The following is an 18,483-nucleotide window of genomic DNA, read 5'->3' as shown; positions in this document are numbered from 1 at the left end:
AGACCCCACTATTCAAAAATCACACTTCATTCTATATTAGAGATCTAATTCCATGTGGCTCTCATCCATCTGCCCCTCCTAAACACAATCCCCATATACTGAGATTCTTTTCAGTTGTGGCAGAAACAATTGAATACTGTCCGTGATACTTTTTTTATTTGCACTAATATACAATGTTGAGGACAAGCTTTCGGGATATGTCCCCTTCTTCAAGGTCCAAGCAAGAAGGTGGGAAACCTTCAGTCTTCAAGTCCACAGAATTGCTAAAAAACATTCCTCACGCAAATAGGTTAGCCTCTTGAGGTGATTGAGTGATCTACAGATACTTACCCCGACTAAAAAGGAAAAATAATCTTCACTTTACTTTTTCCAGGAGATGTACAATTATTTTCATTTGCTTTCCTCTCCTTACCTCTCTAGTTCTTTTCCATTTCTACTTACTTGGGAAAATAACATAATTTCTTAACCCCATTCTCACTTATCGTTATAATGGGTCCTAATACTATTTTACTACTCAACGTGCAGGATGCCAGGGATGGGTGACCAATGGGAGATATACAGTATGTACATTTTGTTTTCTTCCACCAAGAAATCCCTCCTGCAGTGCTCCAGTAATTTTTTTTGGGGGGGGGAGCCTTCCCAGGATGGTTGTACTTAAGACAGTTGAAGGATCATCTTCTGTACAACCAGCCTGCCCATAGATGGATTGAATCTCGTCTGGTCCCTGCTTAAAGGGCTGATATTCAAACCATCTATGGCCAGCTTAAAACTGGCTTAACTCTCAGGCTTTGTCCTGGACTTAAGCACACTTTTTTTTTTTTAATTCCTTCCATGGCTGCAGTTCACCAACTGCCGTTTTTGGTGCAAAGTGCTTAGTCTCATCTCCCCTGCGTAGGTCTCGACCTTGATACACGGTATCAAAAACTGTTTAAGTCCCTATTACTGGGGTTTCTTAGGTGGTGTCTCTTCTTCTCCTATGGTCCATGGCAGTTTTGGCACTTTTATCATACTTATCCTTATTTCTTAGCCTATAGCTACATGGTCCGCTTAAGGATTTAAGGTCAGGTATGAGGGCTATGGCTATGTCATGTTTCCCTGCCCCTTTTTTCCCTCATTGAAATTATTTCACATTTCTTTCAAACCATTGTTTGCTAGGCTGCTGTTCAGTCTCCTCTGTTACTCCTGAAGCTAGCTGTTTTTCTACTGTGAACGGTTCATTTTGAGACCCAGTGGCCTTCATGTTTTTTTTTCCTGTGTACCTGTGCAGCTTTCTTGACTACCCCTTGATTATTGCTTGGGGATTTTCCATGGTCTGTCTATCTCTTCCTGTACTGTATAATAGAAGAATTTTTATATACCTTTCAATTGCTCACTCGGCCCTCCTAGTGTTCCTCTATAATCCCAATAGTCTGTGAGGCTCCATTTGTTAGCATGCAACAGACAGTTCCCCATCCTCTCTTCTCTTGGACCTGTCTGTTGCATGCTAACAAATGGAGCCTCACTGATTATTGGGTTTATAGAGAAACACTAGAGGGTTGAGTGAGCAAAGTTTCTGCCAGTGTTCAATAACCTGAAGTTGGCATTCTATGACCCATGGTCAATAAACAGTTTGTTGCATCTTGTACTGTACTCAAAAAAAGAGAGTTTATAGGTACATCTTAATGCAAGGGTGTCAATGCACAAAATAATTTGCATGAATGTGTACCAGGGTATGAATAGGCTGAGTACTACTTTAACAGTGGTATGTCATGCCATAAACTCTGATTCTTCAGTTTGTACGTATTGTAAAAATATTATCATTAGGAGCAGCAGCTGCGCTTTTATTTTCCTCTGCCTTCCTTCTTTTCTAATGTGATGGGCAATGTCATAGAAAGACAGGAGAGTGCAGGACCAAGCATTAACCGCTTCCTGTCCACCCTATAGCAGAAGTACTATACATGATTTTGCATTTCCGGGTAGGGGGCGCACGCACGCCCTACCCACGCTGCCATTGGCGGCCATGGCTGTTAATCACTGGGTCCCGGCCGGTGATTACTTGCCGGCACCTGCTGATTGCCGAGCATCTCCAAAGGGGGTTGAGAACCGTTTGTAAACAAAACGGTTCTCTCCTCTGTTAGCTCCTGCACACTGCTTTGCATGGCTGTGCATAGCACAGCCATGCAATGTAGTGTGCTTACAGTGAAACAAACACACAGCCCCACATTAAAACAACACACAGTTAACCCTTTGATCGCCCTACGTTATCCCCTTCCTGCCCAGTGCCATTAGTACAATGTCAGTGCTTTTTATTAGCACTGATCACTGTATTGGTGTCACTGGGGATGTCAGTTCCCCCCAGTGTCAGAATGCCTGCTGCAGTCCCGCTATAAGTCGCTGGTTGCTGCCATTACTAGTAAAAATAACACAAAATCCCAGTATATGTACTGCCATTTGTAAATGCTATAACTTTCACGTAAACAAATTAATTTACACATATTGGGATTTTTTTTTTTAGCAAAGACATGTAGCAGTAGGCCTAAATTAGATTTTTTTAAAAAATATTTTACTAGACATGTTTAATGTCAAAAATGTTATCTCAAAATTGTTGCTTTTTTTTTTTATAGCGCAAAAAATAAAAACCGCAGAGGTGATCAAATACCACCAAAAGAGAGCTCTATTCCTGGGGGGAAAAAATGACGTAATTTCGTTTGGGTGCAGCGTTGCATGACCGCGCAATTGTCAGTTAAAGTAACGCAGTGTCGTAACGCAAAAAATTACCTGGCCAGGAAGGGGGGTAAATCCTCAGGAGGGCAAGTGGTTAAATGTGCTGATTTTTCTGAATCTAATGATAGTTTGACTGCATTATCATTTAGTTAATCCCCTGCTTATGCAGTGTTTTCTCAATTTTAAGAATTGCAGAATTGCAGAATTGCAGAATTTTGTGCCTCAGCTAGTTAATGGGTATTGCTAGTTTTGAATGGCTCACTGACCATCAGCAAGGCAGAAGTCCTCTATTGGTGCTGAACATCCAGCATTGAAACTTATATTTTCATCTGCAGTATAGTCATTACACTGATCACTGTGAATCGCTCACTCTGTGTGTCCTCTTTTCATACAAAGTTTTGCATTTTTGTTTTTCAAATAATTCATGTTGTTTTGTGTATGGAGGAGGCCAAGTTGTGACATTTACACGCCACTTGCCATCACAGAACACTTAGCATTAATTGAAAAGAATGCAATGCCTTTTATGACTTGAGGAGCCAAAACAACTCTGTTGGATGGAGCACTGGACATTTGTCGCTGACAGGAGACTAAATGTAAGATGGTTATTAAACAGTACAGCAGCCAGGGATGGGACACACTTAATTAGAGGTAACTTGTTTGTACTCTAAAAATGGACACAAGTCATTTTTGTCATATTTAAACATTTTTTTTAATGATTTGTAAAAAAATTAAATGCTGAATATTTTGTTCTATTCCAGGAAAGGAATCTTTGACGAATATTGCCAAATTACCAGCCTTGTGTCTGATGAAATTGTGTCAGTGCACAAAGAAATTGAGGTGTGTGTTCAAGAAATAAACCCAAGCACAGAGTATGAGGACTTTATTCAGAAAAACAGGTTTGTTTTAAGAAATGGTGTGCTTTGTCTGTGACTCAGTGCAACTTATTTGCTTTGTTTTCACATTGATAGATGAAGACTTGGAACAGTCAATGATTTTATGAGCAGACTTCTTTCAGAGGACAAGATGCTTTAGTTAACTACTTCAAAATCTGTCCAATTCTGACATTTCTCACATACATGTAAAAATCTTTTTGCTAGAAAATGACTAAGAAACCCATAATTAAAATATACTATATTGTCAAAAGTATTGGGACATCCCTCCAAATCATTGGATTTAGATGTTCCAATCACCTCCATGGTCACAGGTGTATAAAATCAAGCACTTATTCATGCAGACTGCTTCTACAAACATTTGTGAAATTAAGGGTCGTTCTTAGGAGCTCAGTCAATTCAAGCAAAGTACCGTGATAGGTTGCCACCTGTGCAATAAGGCCATCTGTGAAATTTCTTTGCTAATATTCCACGGTCAACTTTTAGTGGTATTATAACAGAGTGGAAGTGGGGATGTTTGGAGATTGCCCCTTCCTGTTCCAACATAATTGCGCACCAGTGTACAAAGCAAGGTCCATGAAGACATAGATGAGTGAGTTGGCAGTGGAGGAACTTGACTGGCCTGCACAGAGTCCTGACCTCAACCTGATAAAACACCTTTGCGATTAAGTAGAGCGGAGACTGCGAGCCAGTGCCTGACCTCACAAATGTGCCTTTGGAAGAATGGTCAAACATTCCCATAGACACCTAAACCTTGTGGACAACCTTCCCAGAAGAGTTAAAGCTGCAAAGGGTGGGCAAACTCAATTTTGAGCCCCACGGACTAAGCCTGGGATGCCATTAAAGCTCATGTGCATGTAAAGGCAGGTTTCCCAATACTTTGGCAAAATAGTGCACATTTTTCTAAAAGCAAAGTCCCTGGAGCGTAAATTGTGGGCGTAGTCATGTTTTATGTCATACAATATTTGTTCAGCGGTTTATCAAATTCCAGTTTTTAAGAAAAAATACAATTAAATGAATTTAAGAGCACACTAAGTATATGATGTTACACTAAGTACTGTAAATAGAAATATGTCAAGCTTTAAAGTTGCTCATGCCTGTGGAATGGGGACAAACTACAGTACCTAAAAACCTCCATAAGTGACTCTTTAAAAGCCTTTACAGGTTACAAGTTTAGAGTTACACAGGAGGTGTGGTGCTAGAATAATTCTCTCACTCAGACAATTCGCGACAATACCTCACATGTGATGTGCGATTACCTTTTACATATGCTTGTGGGGGCCTACATGGGATGAACAGCAATCCTTGTGAAAACTTGGGCCGTGACAGATCCTCTTTATGGAGAGATCTGGGGTCATTTAGACCCCAGATCGCTCCTATGCCCTCCAAAGCAGCTGATCAAACCAGAACTGGTTTGATTGGATTCTTTACAAGTCAGTAACGACTTGTAAAGAAACAAAAGGAAGTGACAAAATCCTTGCCACTTCTGGTTTTTGATGTCACATAAGAGGGGAAGGAACTTTCATTTTTTTCCCACTCTTTACAGAGCATACCATGTTACAGGTCGCATCGGTCGTGTACCTTCCTGAATTTAACCCATAGTAATCCAGCACATTTTGCAAAGTGGCTGTATTACTAGCGTTCAGCTTTAAAGCCAATAAAGCTGGACGGTCTGCATAATAAATGTGAGTAATACTAATAGGACACACGGTTCCAGGCATTTATTTATGGAATAAGTTGATTATTGTACTTTTTTTTTTTTTTTTTTTTTGGGTAATTCTTTAACCACTTCAATACTGGGCACTTTTACCCCCTTCCTGCCCAGGCCAATTTTCAGGTTTCAGAGCTCTCACACTTTAAATGACAATTGCGCAGTCATGCAACACTGTACCCAAACTAAATTTGTATCATTTTGTTCACACTAGAGTTTTCTTTTGGTGGTATTTAATCACCACTGGGGTTTTTATTTTTTGCTAAATTAACAAAAAAAATACTGAAAATTTTGAAAAAAAAAAACCCAAAGTTTTTCTTTGTTTCTGTTTTAGGTTTCCAAATCATTGTTCTTCATAAATTTAGGCCAAGATGTATTCTGCTACATTTCTTTGGTGAAAAGAACCCAAATCAGTATTTTATTTAGTCTATAGGAAAGTTCACAAACTATGGTATATATCTGAAAATTGATCAGTCCTGAAGTACTGACGGCCAACTAATTTCTTAAGGCCCCAAAATGTCAGAACAGTACAGATATCCCCCAAATGACCCCTTTTTGCAAAATAGTCTGACATATTTCATACGCGGGATGGCGAGTTTTTTGATGTTATAGTTATTTTTTTTTAAATTTTTTGGAAAATTAAATTAAAAATATTTTCAAAAATTTGTTTTTTTTGTACGGTCACCAGTGCAGTACAGGCACATCATGTAACTGGTGTGGCAGTGATCAGGGACACTGACTGGTGATAGTACGAAAAAAAACCTTTTTTTTTTATTACATTTTTTTCTCTTTTAAGATTTTTTTTTCATATTAAACTATGACCAAAGTAGTATAATGTTACCATAGTAACATTGTACTACTTTGGGGAAGTGATCAGTATTTATTTATTTTACACAATTTGCTTATAGCAAAGAATTTTTTTGCTATACGCAAGCATTTAACTGAAATTCATTCATTCATGTTTTTTTCTTGTGATTAGTTGTGATTGGGCACGGCTAATCACATGACACAGATGAGCCGTGATTGGCCCAGCCTGTGCGTGTGATCACTGACCATTCACAGCTAGACACACTTGTATACATTGGATGGCATGAAAGGAAGCCATCCATTGTTTAAAACTGTCATGTGACCTGCTGTGATTGGTCACAGCAGGTCACATGGTACTGGCAATTGGGTCAGTACACAGATCTGTCTTCAGCTGTGTCTGAGGTACATAGCTGATGACAGATTAAGCCACAATGCGTCCCTGCGGGGACGCACAAAGTGCGATCCGGGATATGCGTCATTTGATGCCCTCCCGAATCAATGAGAGTCCCGTCTGGCCATCATTTTCCTATTGGCTAGGTGGGAAATGGTTAATTGGTAGAAGAGTGAATTATACTTTTGTGATCTTTAGCGTAAGTAGAACGATGGAATTGCATGTTCTGTGAGAGACCTCTGCCCCATTGTGGCCATCAAAATACATAAGAGGTGAAATCTGGGCTCTGAAATAACTTTTTTCGCTGGTCTGTTTATCTAGTGTGCAAGTAAAACACCCTGGATGATGCTTCAGCAAATATTTCATAATCTATTCTAATTTAAATGACTAATTAAATCTTTCTTGATTTCTTTTAATTTCTATTTTATAATAGGTCACCAGAGTTGAAGAAAGAGGATATTGAATTTGATGTGTCATTATTAGAAGAGATAGAAAACCTGCAGGCAAATGAAATCATGTGGAACAATCTCACTGCAGACAGCCTAAATTCAATGTAAGAGTAGATTTCATTGAGGATAAACTGTATTGTTCATGCTTGAATGATTTAATTTTTTTTTTTTTATAAACCTGTTTGAAATATTTTCTTTTTCTCTGCTGTGTGAGTTTGGGGCCCCTTACAGAACAATTCTCTGCAGTTACTGAAACAAGTCAGTTAACTACTACTGTTAACCAGCAAACAATGTAACTATGTTTGAAGCATCCCTGACGTTTAAATATATGTTGAATACAACTTGTTCGCTGAAAAAAAAAGTGCTCAGTGGCTAGATCTGCTTGGCCCTACATATATACTGTGTCTTGTACTAATGTAACGGCCAGTGGGAGACAGGGACTAGGACAATCCTCTTCCAAGAAGTGTCAGATTCTGCAAAAAAGGTAAGTAATCAGTCTGTTTGCAGAGAACAATGTAATTATTTTTTGTTATGAATGAGTCACTTTTAAGTCATATATCAAAGATTTATCTCAATCTGATTTTTATTTTTATTACAATGCAGCAAGATTTAACTTCCTCACTGGTGGCGTGTGCTACATCAATCAATCTTCCTCTATCAACAATTAGTTTCAATGGCAGATATAATTGTGATTGGTTCTGAGATTCTAATAATATTTATAGTGTGACACATCCTACATTATGTGAGAGAAGGGCAGGATGCAGAAACCAATAAGCAAAAGTGGCTTCATCTTATTGAGTGGTGAGATAAACTGGTGCACTATAACAATGCTGGAATAACAAGTACAGCAGTTAGGCGGTATTTTTGTTAGGTTTTTCAAAACTCACGCATTTGCCATAAATTTTGCATTCTGGTAACGATATGTTGTAATACCTGTAATTATGCCATTTATTAAATTAATTTTTCCTTCTATCGTATATCATGTGACACAGACTGTCCTCACATTAATTGTTATTAGGGTTATGCTGCCACCTTCAGTTAAATGGATAGGTAGTCCCCCTCAGGCATAACCCCTCCCCGTTAGGCAAGGTTTAAATTTTCTTGTGAGTGTCTTAGGTCACGGACATGTCTGTGCTATTTTCTCAACATTTCTATCTGGGATTAGGAGACTGCCTTTATCCAGATCCGTTTTCCTATGGCTTTTCTGAGGATTGTTATTCTGACTCCGCAGTGGATATGCGGGGATGACTTGTTAAGTTGCGTTCAATACTGGACCCTGCATAACTGTATCCTGCACAATGATATCTTGCATGGCAGACTGGTAGATATGATACAGGTTCAAGGCAGTGTTCCCCAGCTGGTGTGTTGAGTTCCTGAAGGTCCTTGTGGCAAAGCATGTCGGGATGGGAGAAGTCTTTATTTCTGTTGCAATAAACAGTGGTCATGATGGGTGCTTTCCTGTCAGGCATGCTTGGAACAATGATAGTACAGGGAACTTTGCCACTGCAGGAATGCCATCTTCAGATCAACATTTTTGAACTCTGAGCTTGTTGCCTTCAAAGGTGGACCACCTTACTTTGGGGACTTCTGACGTGTGTTCAGCCAGACACCATGGCTGTGGCTTAAAACAGTCACTAGTGTGGACTATAAGTCGAGCCGCTCCGCTAACGTAATTGTGTACTGGAAGGAATGTTATGTTCTTACCTTGTTAGCTGTATGTGTTCGGGGTGTAGAAAATTGCTAGGAAGACTCTCAGCTTCCAGCAGCTGGGTTTGAAATTGATCCCTACACCCAGAAAATGGGGAAGCCATACACAGATCTCCTTGTATTAAGATTTAACCACAAGATGAAGAGGTTTGTGTCTTTGTTGCATGATCCACGTGAAATATACCATCCTGTTCTAAAGATCCCCCCCGTCTGCTTTGGCAGATGTACTCCAAAGGAATTCTGGTATTTGTGGCCCCAAATGTATGCCTTGCCAGTACCCTGTGTTACATATTATGGCTTATCTTCAGTTGTGTCTGGATCAGCATTTTGCCCTGAGAAGGATCAAATTGCAGCCTTGGACATTCTTTTTCAACAGCCATTGGCATCGCACTGTTTGGTGAATGCCTTCATGCAGGAGGTGGCTCCGTGCAATTTGACTTTGCTTCTTTTGGCGCTGCAAGCTCCTCCTGTTGAACTCTTTAAGGGATGTATTTATGCCCAACCATACTCACACTGCTTTCTGATAGTGGTCACCTCTGCCAGGATTGTGTTGGAGATGGCTGCCTTATCTTGTAAGGAGCCCTTCCTGGTAGTCCAAAAGTATAAGGCTGTCTTTCAGCATAAAGTTTCCTTTTTTGCCTAAGGTGGTATTTTTTTCCTCCCTCAGTCGGGACATTGCATTTTATTTCTTTTGTTGCTCCACAGTCTGGATGTGGTTCAAGCTGCTTGTCTTTGTACTTGCAGAGGAATTTCACAGGGGGCTCTCTGCATCTTGTTCCATCTATGCTAGGTGGGTAAAGTTGGGGTTTAGGCCTATTCGGCAAAGGATATGGGTAATCTCTTTCGGAGGAAGGCTTATTCTACTAGATAAGTTAGTGAATTCTAGGCTTTTCAGCATCAAGCTTCTGTGTTGCAAATTTGGATAGCAGCCACCTGATCTTTGGTTCCCATTTTTATTAAGCTGTACTTCCAGGCTACTCGGATGTAAGCGCGGAAGGACTCGTAGGTCCCAGCGCTGTCATCATGTCCCTGCCGCTTTCTCCTCCCAGGTCATTCAAAAAACACAAAGCCCCAGGCTGTGTGATAATTTGTTACTATTTTGTGTGAATGATAAAGAGTAAAGGAAAGTTGGAGACACAATCTTGGTGCCTGTAGTCCATGAGACCTGCAGTACTTATATCAGAGACGCACAGAAGTACAGATGAAAATCTGATGATGTTTATTAACCTTAGTGTATGCCCTGGGGAAATAGTGTTTATAGTACATCTCTGCAATGTATGCACATTTACCCTTGTGTCTATTTAAAATCACTGCAAGTACAGAAAATACCTTTTTTAATCCTACTAGAAATTCTTTCAACCTTTAACTTTCGATGATGAGCTGACAACATGGCCTCTGCTGCATCAAAATCCCAAGTAATGTTGTCAGCATTGCCTAAGTATTCAGGCAGAACACACTCTCTTATGCTATTGAGGTGAGAGGGAGATATTTTGCAGTCGAGTAGAGGACAAAGGAGGAGTTCCTGTGTAAGATGTTGCTTGACAACCCCTTCTTCCATCCCAGAAGAATCTCTACTTTACTTTGCACGGACCCGCAATGACATTCTTCCACCTCAGGCAGCTCTGACATTGAATCTACTACTTCACTGGGCACCCAAACAGACTGTTTCCTTCTTTCTCACAGTTGGCCATAGAGAGCTGCCAAATGCCCCCCTTTGCAGAAGGTTCATCACATACTGGACTTACCCCATCATTCTTGTTTGTGATTCTGATGTCTTCCAAATTTACTATTTAAAGAAACTCTTAGGTCTCTGCACTCTTTCTGTATATTTGCACGGACCCGCAATGACATTCTTCCACCTCAGGCAGCTCTGACATTGAATCTACTACTTCACTGGGCACCCAAACAGACTGTTTCCTTCTTTCTCACAGTTGGCCATAGAGAGCTGCCAAATGCCCCCCTTTGCAGAAGGTTCATCACATACTGGACTTACCCCATCATTCTTGTTTGTGATTCTGATGTCTTCCAAATTTACTATTTAAAGAAACTCTTAGGTCTCTGCACTCTTTCTGTATATTTGCTCTATCAGGTCTCCTATAACTTCCGTACATCATGGAGACTTTCCAGACTAGGTGGACAGTGATAATTCATACTTGCATGTGTCCATCTTTCCAGCACATCTGTAGCTGATTTTGTAGCTGATGACACTTTTTTTTTTTTTTTTATTCATCTGGAACTCTGCTTTAACAGACAGTGCTACTGTACAGATTTAAACATCATCCTCTTTAATGACCGCAAAGAAACTTATTTTAGCGTAAGTACAAAAATACTGCTCTTTAGTCTTAGTTTTTCTTCCCTGTTTTAAGAATAGGAATTGTTTTAATTTTTTTTGTGCTGTCTTTGCTGTCATTGGGGAGCATCTTGTTAAATATACGTTTAATGAATCTGAGTGTCCTGCCTTCTCTGCAGTTATGAAAGGGTTACAGAGGGTAACAGGCAGTATAACCTTTGATGTCCACACAGTAAAGAGTCAATGATTGATAACCGATGATATTTTACTGATAACATGTGATCATAGTACATGAAATGTGAATGAATGTAAATGCGCGCGGTAAAACTGAAATACAAACAGAATAAACAGACATGAGTACATATTTAACTACCTAGCTATGTGCATAACATTCCACAGTACATAGGAAGGGTACTTACAGACTTTGGGGGTCTAATCAAGCCCATATATGAAGAGGGAACAGCATCCCACATGTACTTGCATTGTAGAATTTCTTCAGTCTGAAGAGATGAGGTCACTTCCTCCCAAGTTAGCAGACAGGACGTCCCTAGCCTTAAAGGGGACAGACACTGCTGAATGCTAAAGAATGCCTTGTGTAATACAAGGCAGCACACTGAGTGATTAATATCTAAAAGGAGGGAGTACAACTGGTTTAAAGACAGAGTAGAGGAGAAATAAAACTGCAGTGAAATAGCCTGACATTTCCTTTTTTTTTTTTTTTGTTAACTGGTCATGGTCCTAAATGCCATTGATGTACAATTCTCAATGGCATTATTCCTCCATTCTTAATCCAAATGCGTTAAAAGCAGATATGATTTGCAAGATAAAGGTCATAGGTACCGTTTGATGACTTTACATTTCCAAACTATGCTTCCCCCCCATCATCTACATAAAAGGTTTTGTAGGGAGCGGGGTTACAAAGAAAATTGTCTCCTATGGGACTTTAATGCAGCCACAACAACATAATTTTTATTGATACAAAGATATATTATTAAAATGATAAAATACAATAAATAATTCTGGTTGTAGAGCATGTACAATCATGAAACCTGTACCCCTAGATTTGTAGGGCATGTATTCCAGCATCAAACAGCAGATTTTACAAACTTTGCTACAGTGCCCTATTCTCAAACAAGTTTCGATTACTGTATAATCTTTAGGGGGAAGTATAGAGGTACCTGTAATAAAGAGAACACAAAAGAATACTACCACAAGAACATATATATATGCCAGTTCCTACATGCATAAATGTATGATTCACACAGACTGCCAGAGTGAATGAGATGTCTTTCAGATTTCACCTTTATAGACCCAAATAGGCCATTGCAATCCAACATCAGAACCCACAGAAAGCCAGGGTGGCCCCCCCAAGACCAGCCAGGGTGCGCAACCACCCACGACTAATTCTGTGTGTGTGAAAAAGAAAAGACATATTAAATCATGCTTATATAGTACAAAAATATAGAAAAAATGTGAAGGCATACAATTATTTTATTGATAGATTTGCCCCTGGATGTTGTGTTTTTTTTTTTATGTAGCAGGATACAGAAGGCAATAAAAGGTGCACTCATAAACTTTGCATAAATTATGCGAAGTAACCTAAAATGTAAGACTGTGCAGATAGTAAGCCAAAATGTTAAGAAACAATTGACCTGAGTGACGAGGAGAAAAGCTTAGTATACTCACAAGTCTCACACACTCTTGTACTTCACATGATGGAAAGAAAACTAAAAAATATTCAAAAATATATAGAATGAAGCATATAGGTATGAAGTAATAAGCAAGGAGTGTGTGGTATACTATTGATCACATATCAGAGTGACCTCAACACTTCTGTATCTAGCGAATAAACAATTGACAAAGACAGTCTCCCAATTATATAGTATGGCTTAATAGATGATTGGTCACGAGAGGTTGCCAACTCTAGCTGCTGGTAACAAAGGCCCCTCCAAATGGCATCATTCTTATGGCTCTCTGGGCAGCCTCGTGGTGGGTGTAACCACCACCACTCGTCATCTAGACATTCACTCCGCTTCAAGACGCAACGCAATGATGTCATTGTGCACACACGTGATGCCATGTTAAACGTGATGTGTCACGCACAAGACCAGCGTGTGGCAAGGATCCAAAGATGCCATAGACACAGACATAAGCCTGCCCTCCGCATCCCCAAAGCATGTACTACAACCAAAGTTATTTATTGTTTTTTTTTTCATTTGACTAATAAGTCACCTACCCCTACTAATACAGGGAGGTGAGAGGAGGGGCAGGGGAGCTGGGCCAGTACACACAGTGTGGCAGTGCTAAGGAGTTGAGCACTGGAGTGGTATTCCCTATTACGTTCATAGGCACATCTCAAGTGAAATGTGCCTATGAAGTCAAGTAAGCATTTAAAATATTTGATTTTTTTCTGTGATTTTTACCTGTACACATTTAAGTTGGAGAGAGGGCCTGTTTAAACCCACTCCCAGATTCTGTTGACAATGTTGTGCTGGTTCCATAATCTTCTTTTGCAGCGTCACTTACTGTGAGTGTAGTTTGCCTGTTCAAGCACAAGGTATCTACATTTTTGGGCATTGTGCACTGTTTGCTATTGCTGCAGTCAGCTGTTCTTGGCATTGCAAGAGAAGCGCTCAGAGATGGAGAGGAAAGTCTCAGGGCTCCTGTGTCATCTGGTAAAGCCTGATTTGTATTTGATGAACAGAATCGTTTGCTTTTTTAGTAGATTACTTATTGATTAAAATGCACCATTTCTGGTGTATGTGCAAGCATCAGAAGTGCACATAATGTATTTGAAATTTCTTAAGAAATCTGAGACTGAATTTCTTTTTTGCCTCATAGAAATGTAGTTGTTAATTAAAAGCTATTAACCTTGCCTGTATCTAGTAAAAATGTTGAGGTGGGTTCAGTAGTATGGCAAAAAAGATTTATAAGGTCAGTTTGGGCATTCTAATTGTGAAACTATGTATGGGAAGCCTTAGAGATGGTAGAATGTTTCATGCATCAGTTATTTATTGGCACTTGCAGTCCTTCCAATAAACTATTTGGTGTGTACCCTTTCAATTAGCCTTACATTTTTTAATTTAATGTGGAAATAATTTTAAATTTGATAGGAACCAGTAAAATTAATTATTAGTTTAAAGGGCATGCTGGTTATATTTAAAGTTATCGTTTCGAAGGTGCTAGCTTATTGGGCTATTTATTAGACTGCCAACTGTCCTATTAGATCATATCTATTGCTTCTTAGCCAGTGACCTTGTTAGAATGAAATGTGTAAGCTGCTGCTGGTCTTTGCTTAAAACGCAATAGGATTTATCGTTTTCTGTTTAAATGCCACCTTCGTGGACAGAGATTTCATGCCTGGCTCAATGTACTTGTTTCGGGTTGCCCTCAGTGTCATCTCCAGAATACGTCACAATCTATTTTGCAGGTTGAAAACCGCATCTGAGGAACTTGCACAGACACAACTGTCACTTGTGAACAAAGAGGAACTCCTGGCTGAGAAAGAGAAAGATATTGAAGACTCTGCTAACGCCTGTGAAAAAAAGTCTGAGTAAGTGTCTAGTTTGAATTTCGCAACATGTAGTTGTCCCAATCACGCATCTTTTTTGTTCCTTCTGATGTATTTCATTGAGGAATCATACTTCCTTTTTTGAGTAGATTGTATATAGTTTTCTTTTTATTAAAGAGTAATGCCTGGTAGCTAGTAAAACTGAACTATGAGATAAAGAGCCTGTTCTACAAATATTGCACCTCTGTTAAAAGACCAGTTGAACATTCAGTTTAAGCCCTGGTTCAAACATATGTGAATCGGGATGCGTTTTCAAACACAGATTTGCATGACAGGCTAGTTAGTATATGTTCCTATGGAGGGTGTTCACACTGATGTGATCCACATGCAGGGTGTTTTGAGTGCTGTTTAATAAGGGTCCTGTGCGAGTTTGAAGCGATTTGTTCCAAACTCTCAGGGCATCCGAGTATAGTGGTTTTCTGAGATAACTGCTCACATAGCATGCGATTCATAGCTGGTTTTGTATAGAAGTGGTTGCAAGGCGGTTTTGTAGAGAAGTGGATGAAAGGCAGTTTTGTTGAGAAGCGGATGGTTGGCATTTCAAGGCTATGAAGGCAGATTGTAATTGCAGAAGTGCTAAATTTTCATGAACACACAGGTATTCAAACACCATCACATTCCCTGAATCGCAGTGCGATTTCAACACACGTGAACACAGGCTTAAGTAGTTAGATGCATTTCAGGTACATCAGAACAAAAAGGGTTCTAAGTCTTATTTGTATTTTCTTTAAGAATCTGCCACAGCCTGTGTGGAATAGCCTGTACCTTGCCAGCATTTTGCAGAGTGGCACCCTTGCTTACTGGTGAAAGCAGCGGTTTCTTTGCCGAGGTACAACAAACCCCTTGCTGAGTCAGCTAGAGCTTGCCAGTCAGGAGCATGTGCTTTTCTGAAATCAGAGCTGAACAAGGAGGTTTGCCAGATCTCTGCTTCCCCAGAAACAGCAAAGGTCCCACTCTACAACATGCAGGCAGGGGACAGGCTTTACTACTGAGGCTAAGGCAGTTTTAAAAATCAAATAAACTGTAAGGCTTTTAGTTGAGGAGTACAATACAGACAAGTACTTGAAATAATATAATATATTGTAGAGAGAGATTTCTTATTGCAAATTATCAGTCAGGTATAAGAAAATATGGAAAATCAGGTAAGCGTTTATAATCTGTTTCTCTAAAATCACATATCCAAATTATAACTTTATTACATTTCCAGTAAGAGAATAAAGTAATACAGTATACAAAATTTATAGACAAAGAAGGCATTGAATGAGCAAGAGAAGGTAAGTAGTTCAGATCAAGGAAACCTACCTTTTGCAGGGTTACTCATAAAAGATAAATGCTCTATTAAACCCAAAACCCAAAATGTTATATTACAGTTTGCCAATCTTTAGATGCAGTGTGTGCATTACTTTTTTTTTTTTTCTTTAATGTCCTCTCCCCCTATTTTCACTGGGTGATCTGGCTAGAATCACACCTCCTGTATTAGAGTGCTCCCGCTCTGGATGAAGAGGCACAGGGTCATCTTTTGGACAGCAGTGTTGGCCGTGTGGAGGGAGAGGAGTGTTAGATGAACTAGCAGATTTGGATACTCTTAACAAATTGAAGCCAAATGCCAGCCAACACTGCAGTTACACAAGTAGTTACAGTGACAGTTTTTTTGGGATAAAGGTTTTGCATTAATAAATAAAAGCTAATCATTGTAAGCACCCTTGTCAGCAGTAGATGTTTTGTCTCGGCACTCTAAACTGCTGCATCTGCATGACAGCTTGCTCTGTCAGGGATGAGCAATTTATATCGCTCGACGCCCAGGACATATAGTTCTGTGTGCCAAACAGGTAGACTTTCATACCATTTAGCCGTGCGGGTCTTGTCAGGTGGAAGCATTCGGGCGACTGAGATGTGATGGGAAAAAAAAAGCTAGGTAATTTTTTTTATTTTATTTTAAATGTAAAAAATACTCTCACCCCACCCCTCACTCCCCGCATATATGCACAAATGTAAACGCACATGTCGGGGTACCCATGCATGAAAACATCAATTGTGATACCTATGTTAAATATCGCCACGCACGCCAGAATGAGAGAAATAATTTTAGCACCAGACCTCCTCTTTTTTTTAATAAACTTATGACCTACTGGGGGCTTTAAAAACATCACATAGAAAAAGTTTTCATGAGCACACGCAAATTTAGGGTTTGACATGTTGGTTATCTGTTTACTCTGTGCGACCTCATCTGTTATATTTTAACAAAAAAATGGGTAATTTATTGCCTTTTGTTCCCTAAAATTAACTTTAGTGTGTTTTTTGCGTTTCCTAGACCTTTGCGGTAATGTCGTGTGACATAAAAATTGTAACTACAACGATTTTGTTCTCTAGGATGTCTGCTTTCAGAAATTTTTAGTTTTTTTCTGGGGTTTATGTAGTCTTCAGGCCTAATGTAATTTGTTAAACGCAAAAATGGTTCTGGCAGTGAAACGGTTATAGGATCGGTTTACCTTTGGGTACATGTTCTATGTTCTACCCGTTTTTAGGGTGAAATATGTAGTATGTTCCAGCGCCTGTAGCAGCTCGGCTGTCCAAGCCCTCTGTTTGACAACAGTAAGGAGAGAAGTTCCCCCATACCCGTGATCACTTTTTGAAAAGAGCGCAGCTGTGCGGGGCTCCACCCATACAGCCACATCATTCATTCACTGTGTGAGTTCTGTGAATTAATCAACAAGTATCGACATCCTTTGCTGATGTTGGCTTGTAGTTCTCAATGATCTACCATGGCGCTGTTGAGCACTGTGGTAGTTAATTAATTCTTCCTGTCAGTGTGAAACTGTCTGCTTGTATAATGTACGGATAGACAGATTACCCTGACAGTCTGCAAGAGTCCTTCATTGAATGCTGGTGTAATATTTTCCAGGCTTCTAAAAAAAAAAACTAAAAAAAAAAAACCACCAGAACTTGATTTGGCTGCTCAGCAGGTGCTACTATTGAACACCCAAGAGCTTCTGTGTTCTAGGGTAACATGAAGGAATACATTTTTTATTTTCATTTTTTTCTCATTGGGGCCGGCACCTCATTTACTTGCTCAGCAGATGCGCTTCTGCTGAGCGTTATGAGAGCCCAACACTCCCTTTTCCTACCGAGCACCCAATTAATGCTCATTACACTGCAAGGTGCCTCCTCTCCTTCCTAGTCCCCAAGGTACCGTGCTGGAGACAGGCGGAGAGGGGAGGAGGATATAAACAGCACAATCGTAAAAACAATACAAGTTTAAGTTGCCATAAAGCCCTTTCGTTTATAAACCTCCAGACCTTCCTAAAAGCATCTCAGATTTAAATACGGTTTTGGTTAGGGGTGTGTGTGTATGTGTGTATATATATGTATATGTGTGTGTATATATGTATATATATATATATATATATATATATATAGATAGATAGATAGATTTATCAGGACATGTAGATTGTCATGAGGGACTAGTAGTTTGGGACTCCGATTTAGTCCCTTAGACGAGTAGTTTTTTCAAAAATGTCCACACAGACTTGCTGGCCAGATCACCAGATGAAAATAAAGGGAAGAAAGCCTAAAAAAGAAAACTAATGCTGTCATCACAGCTGCAATGTATGTAAATGCATCAGCACATGCATGTGATCAGCACAGGGCCATTTAGTGCTGTCCAGACAGAGGGTCAGGGGTCATGCGGCTTCGTAGGACAATCAGTGGAGAATGAAAACTCCTCCTACAAGCTTTTACCAGTGCTCTGCTGGATACTGATAGAATCATAACACTGCTAAACACTGTAAATATAAACTGCAAAAAAGGTGTTTAGCAGTTTATATTTACTAAACTAATTGCATTTCCATGTTCTATGTACTGTGGGAGACCAGATATAGTGGATGCAGGGTCCTGGGTGTATTAACACTTTGTCATTTTGCCAAGAACCAGAAACATTGTACTGCTCTGTGTTGTGTGGGTTAGT

The 18,483-nt window shown here is 39.6% G+C and overlaps 1 protein-coding gene across 1 annotated transcript in view; it reads left to right on the top strand.

Moving 5' to 3' along the window:
* The window catches only part of LOC149444889 (tyrosine-protein kinase Fer-like), a 148,340-nt gene that overhangs the window by 71,993 nt on the left and 57,864 nt on the right, over positions 1-18,483 (top strand). Inside the window, exons 8-10 of the mRNA XM_089654426.1 lie at positions 3,462-3,599; positions 6,936-7,055; positions 14,379-14,501. Of these exons, the coding sequence (XP_089510552.1) occupies positions 3,462-3,599; positions 6,936-7,055; positions 14,379-14,501 (381 nt within the window). The remainder of the gene's footprint in view (positions 1-3,461; positions 3,600-6,935; positions 7,056-14,378; positions 14,502-18,483) is intronic.

This window comes from Staurois parvus, unplaced genomic scaffold (genome assembly GCF_062004578.1).
Source record: "Staurois parvus isolate SC_StPar_1 unplaced genomic scaffold, SC_StPar_1.0 ptg000768l, whole genome shotgun sequence".
Lineage (NCBI taxonomy): Eukaryota > Metazoa > Chordata > Amphibia > Anura > Ranidae > Staurois > Staurois parvus.
Note: the sequence above shows the minus strand (reverse complement) of the source record. Positions and strands in the feature narration are given on the sequence as shown.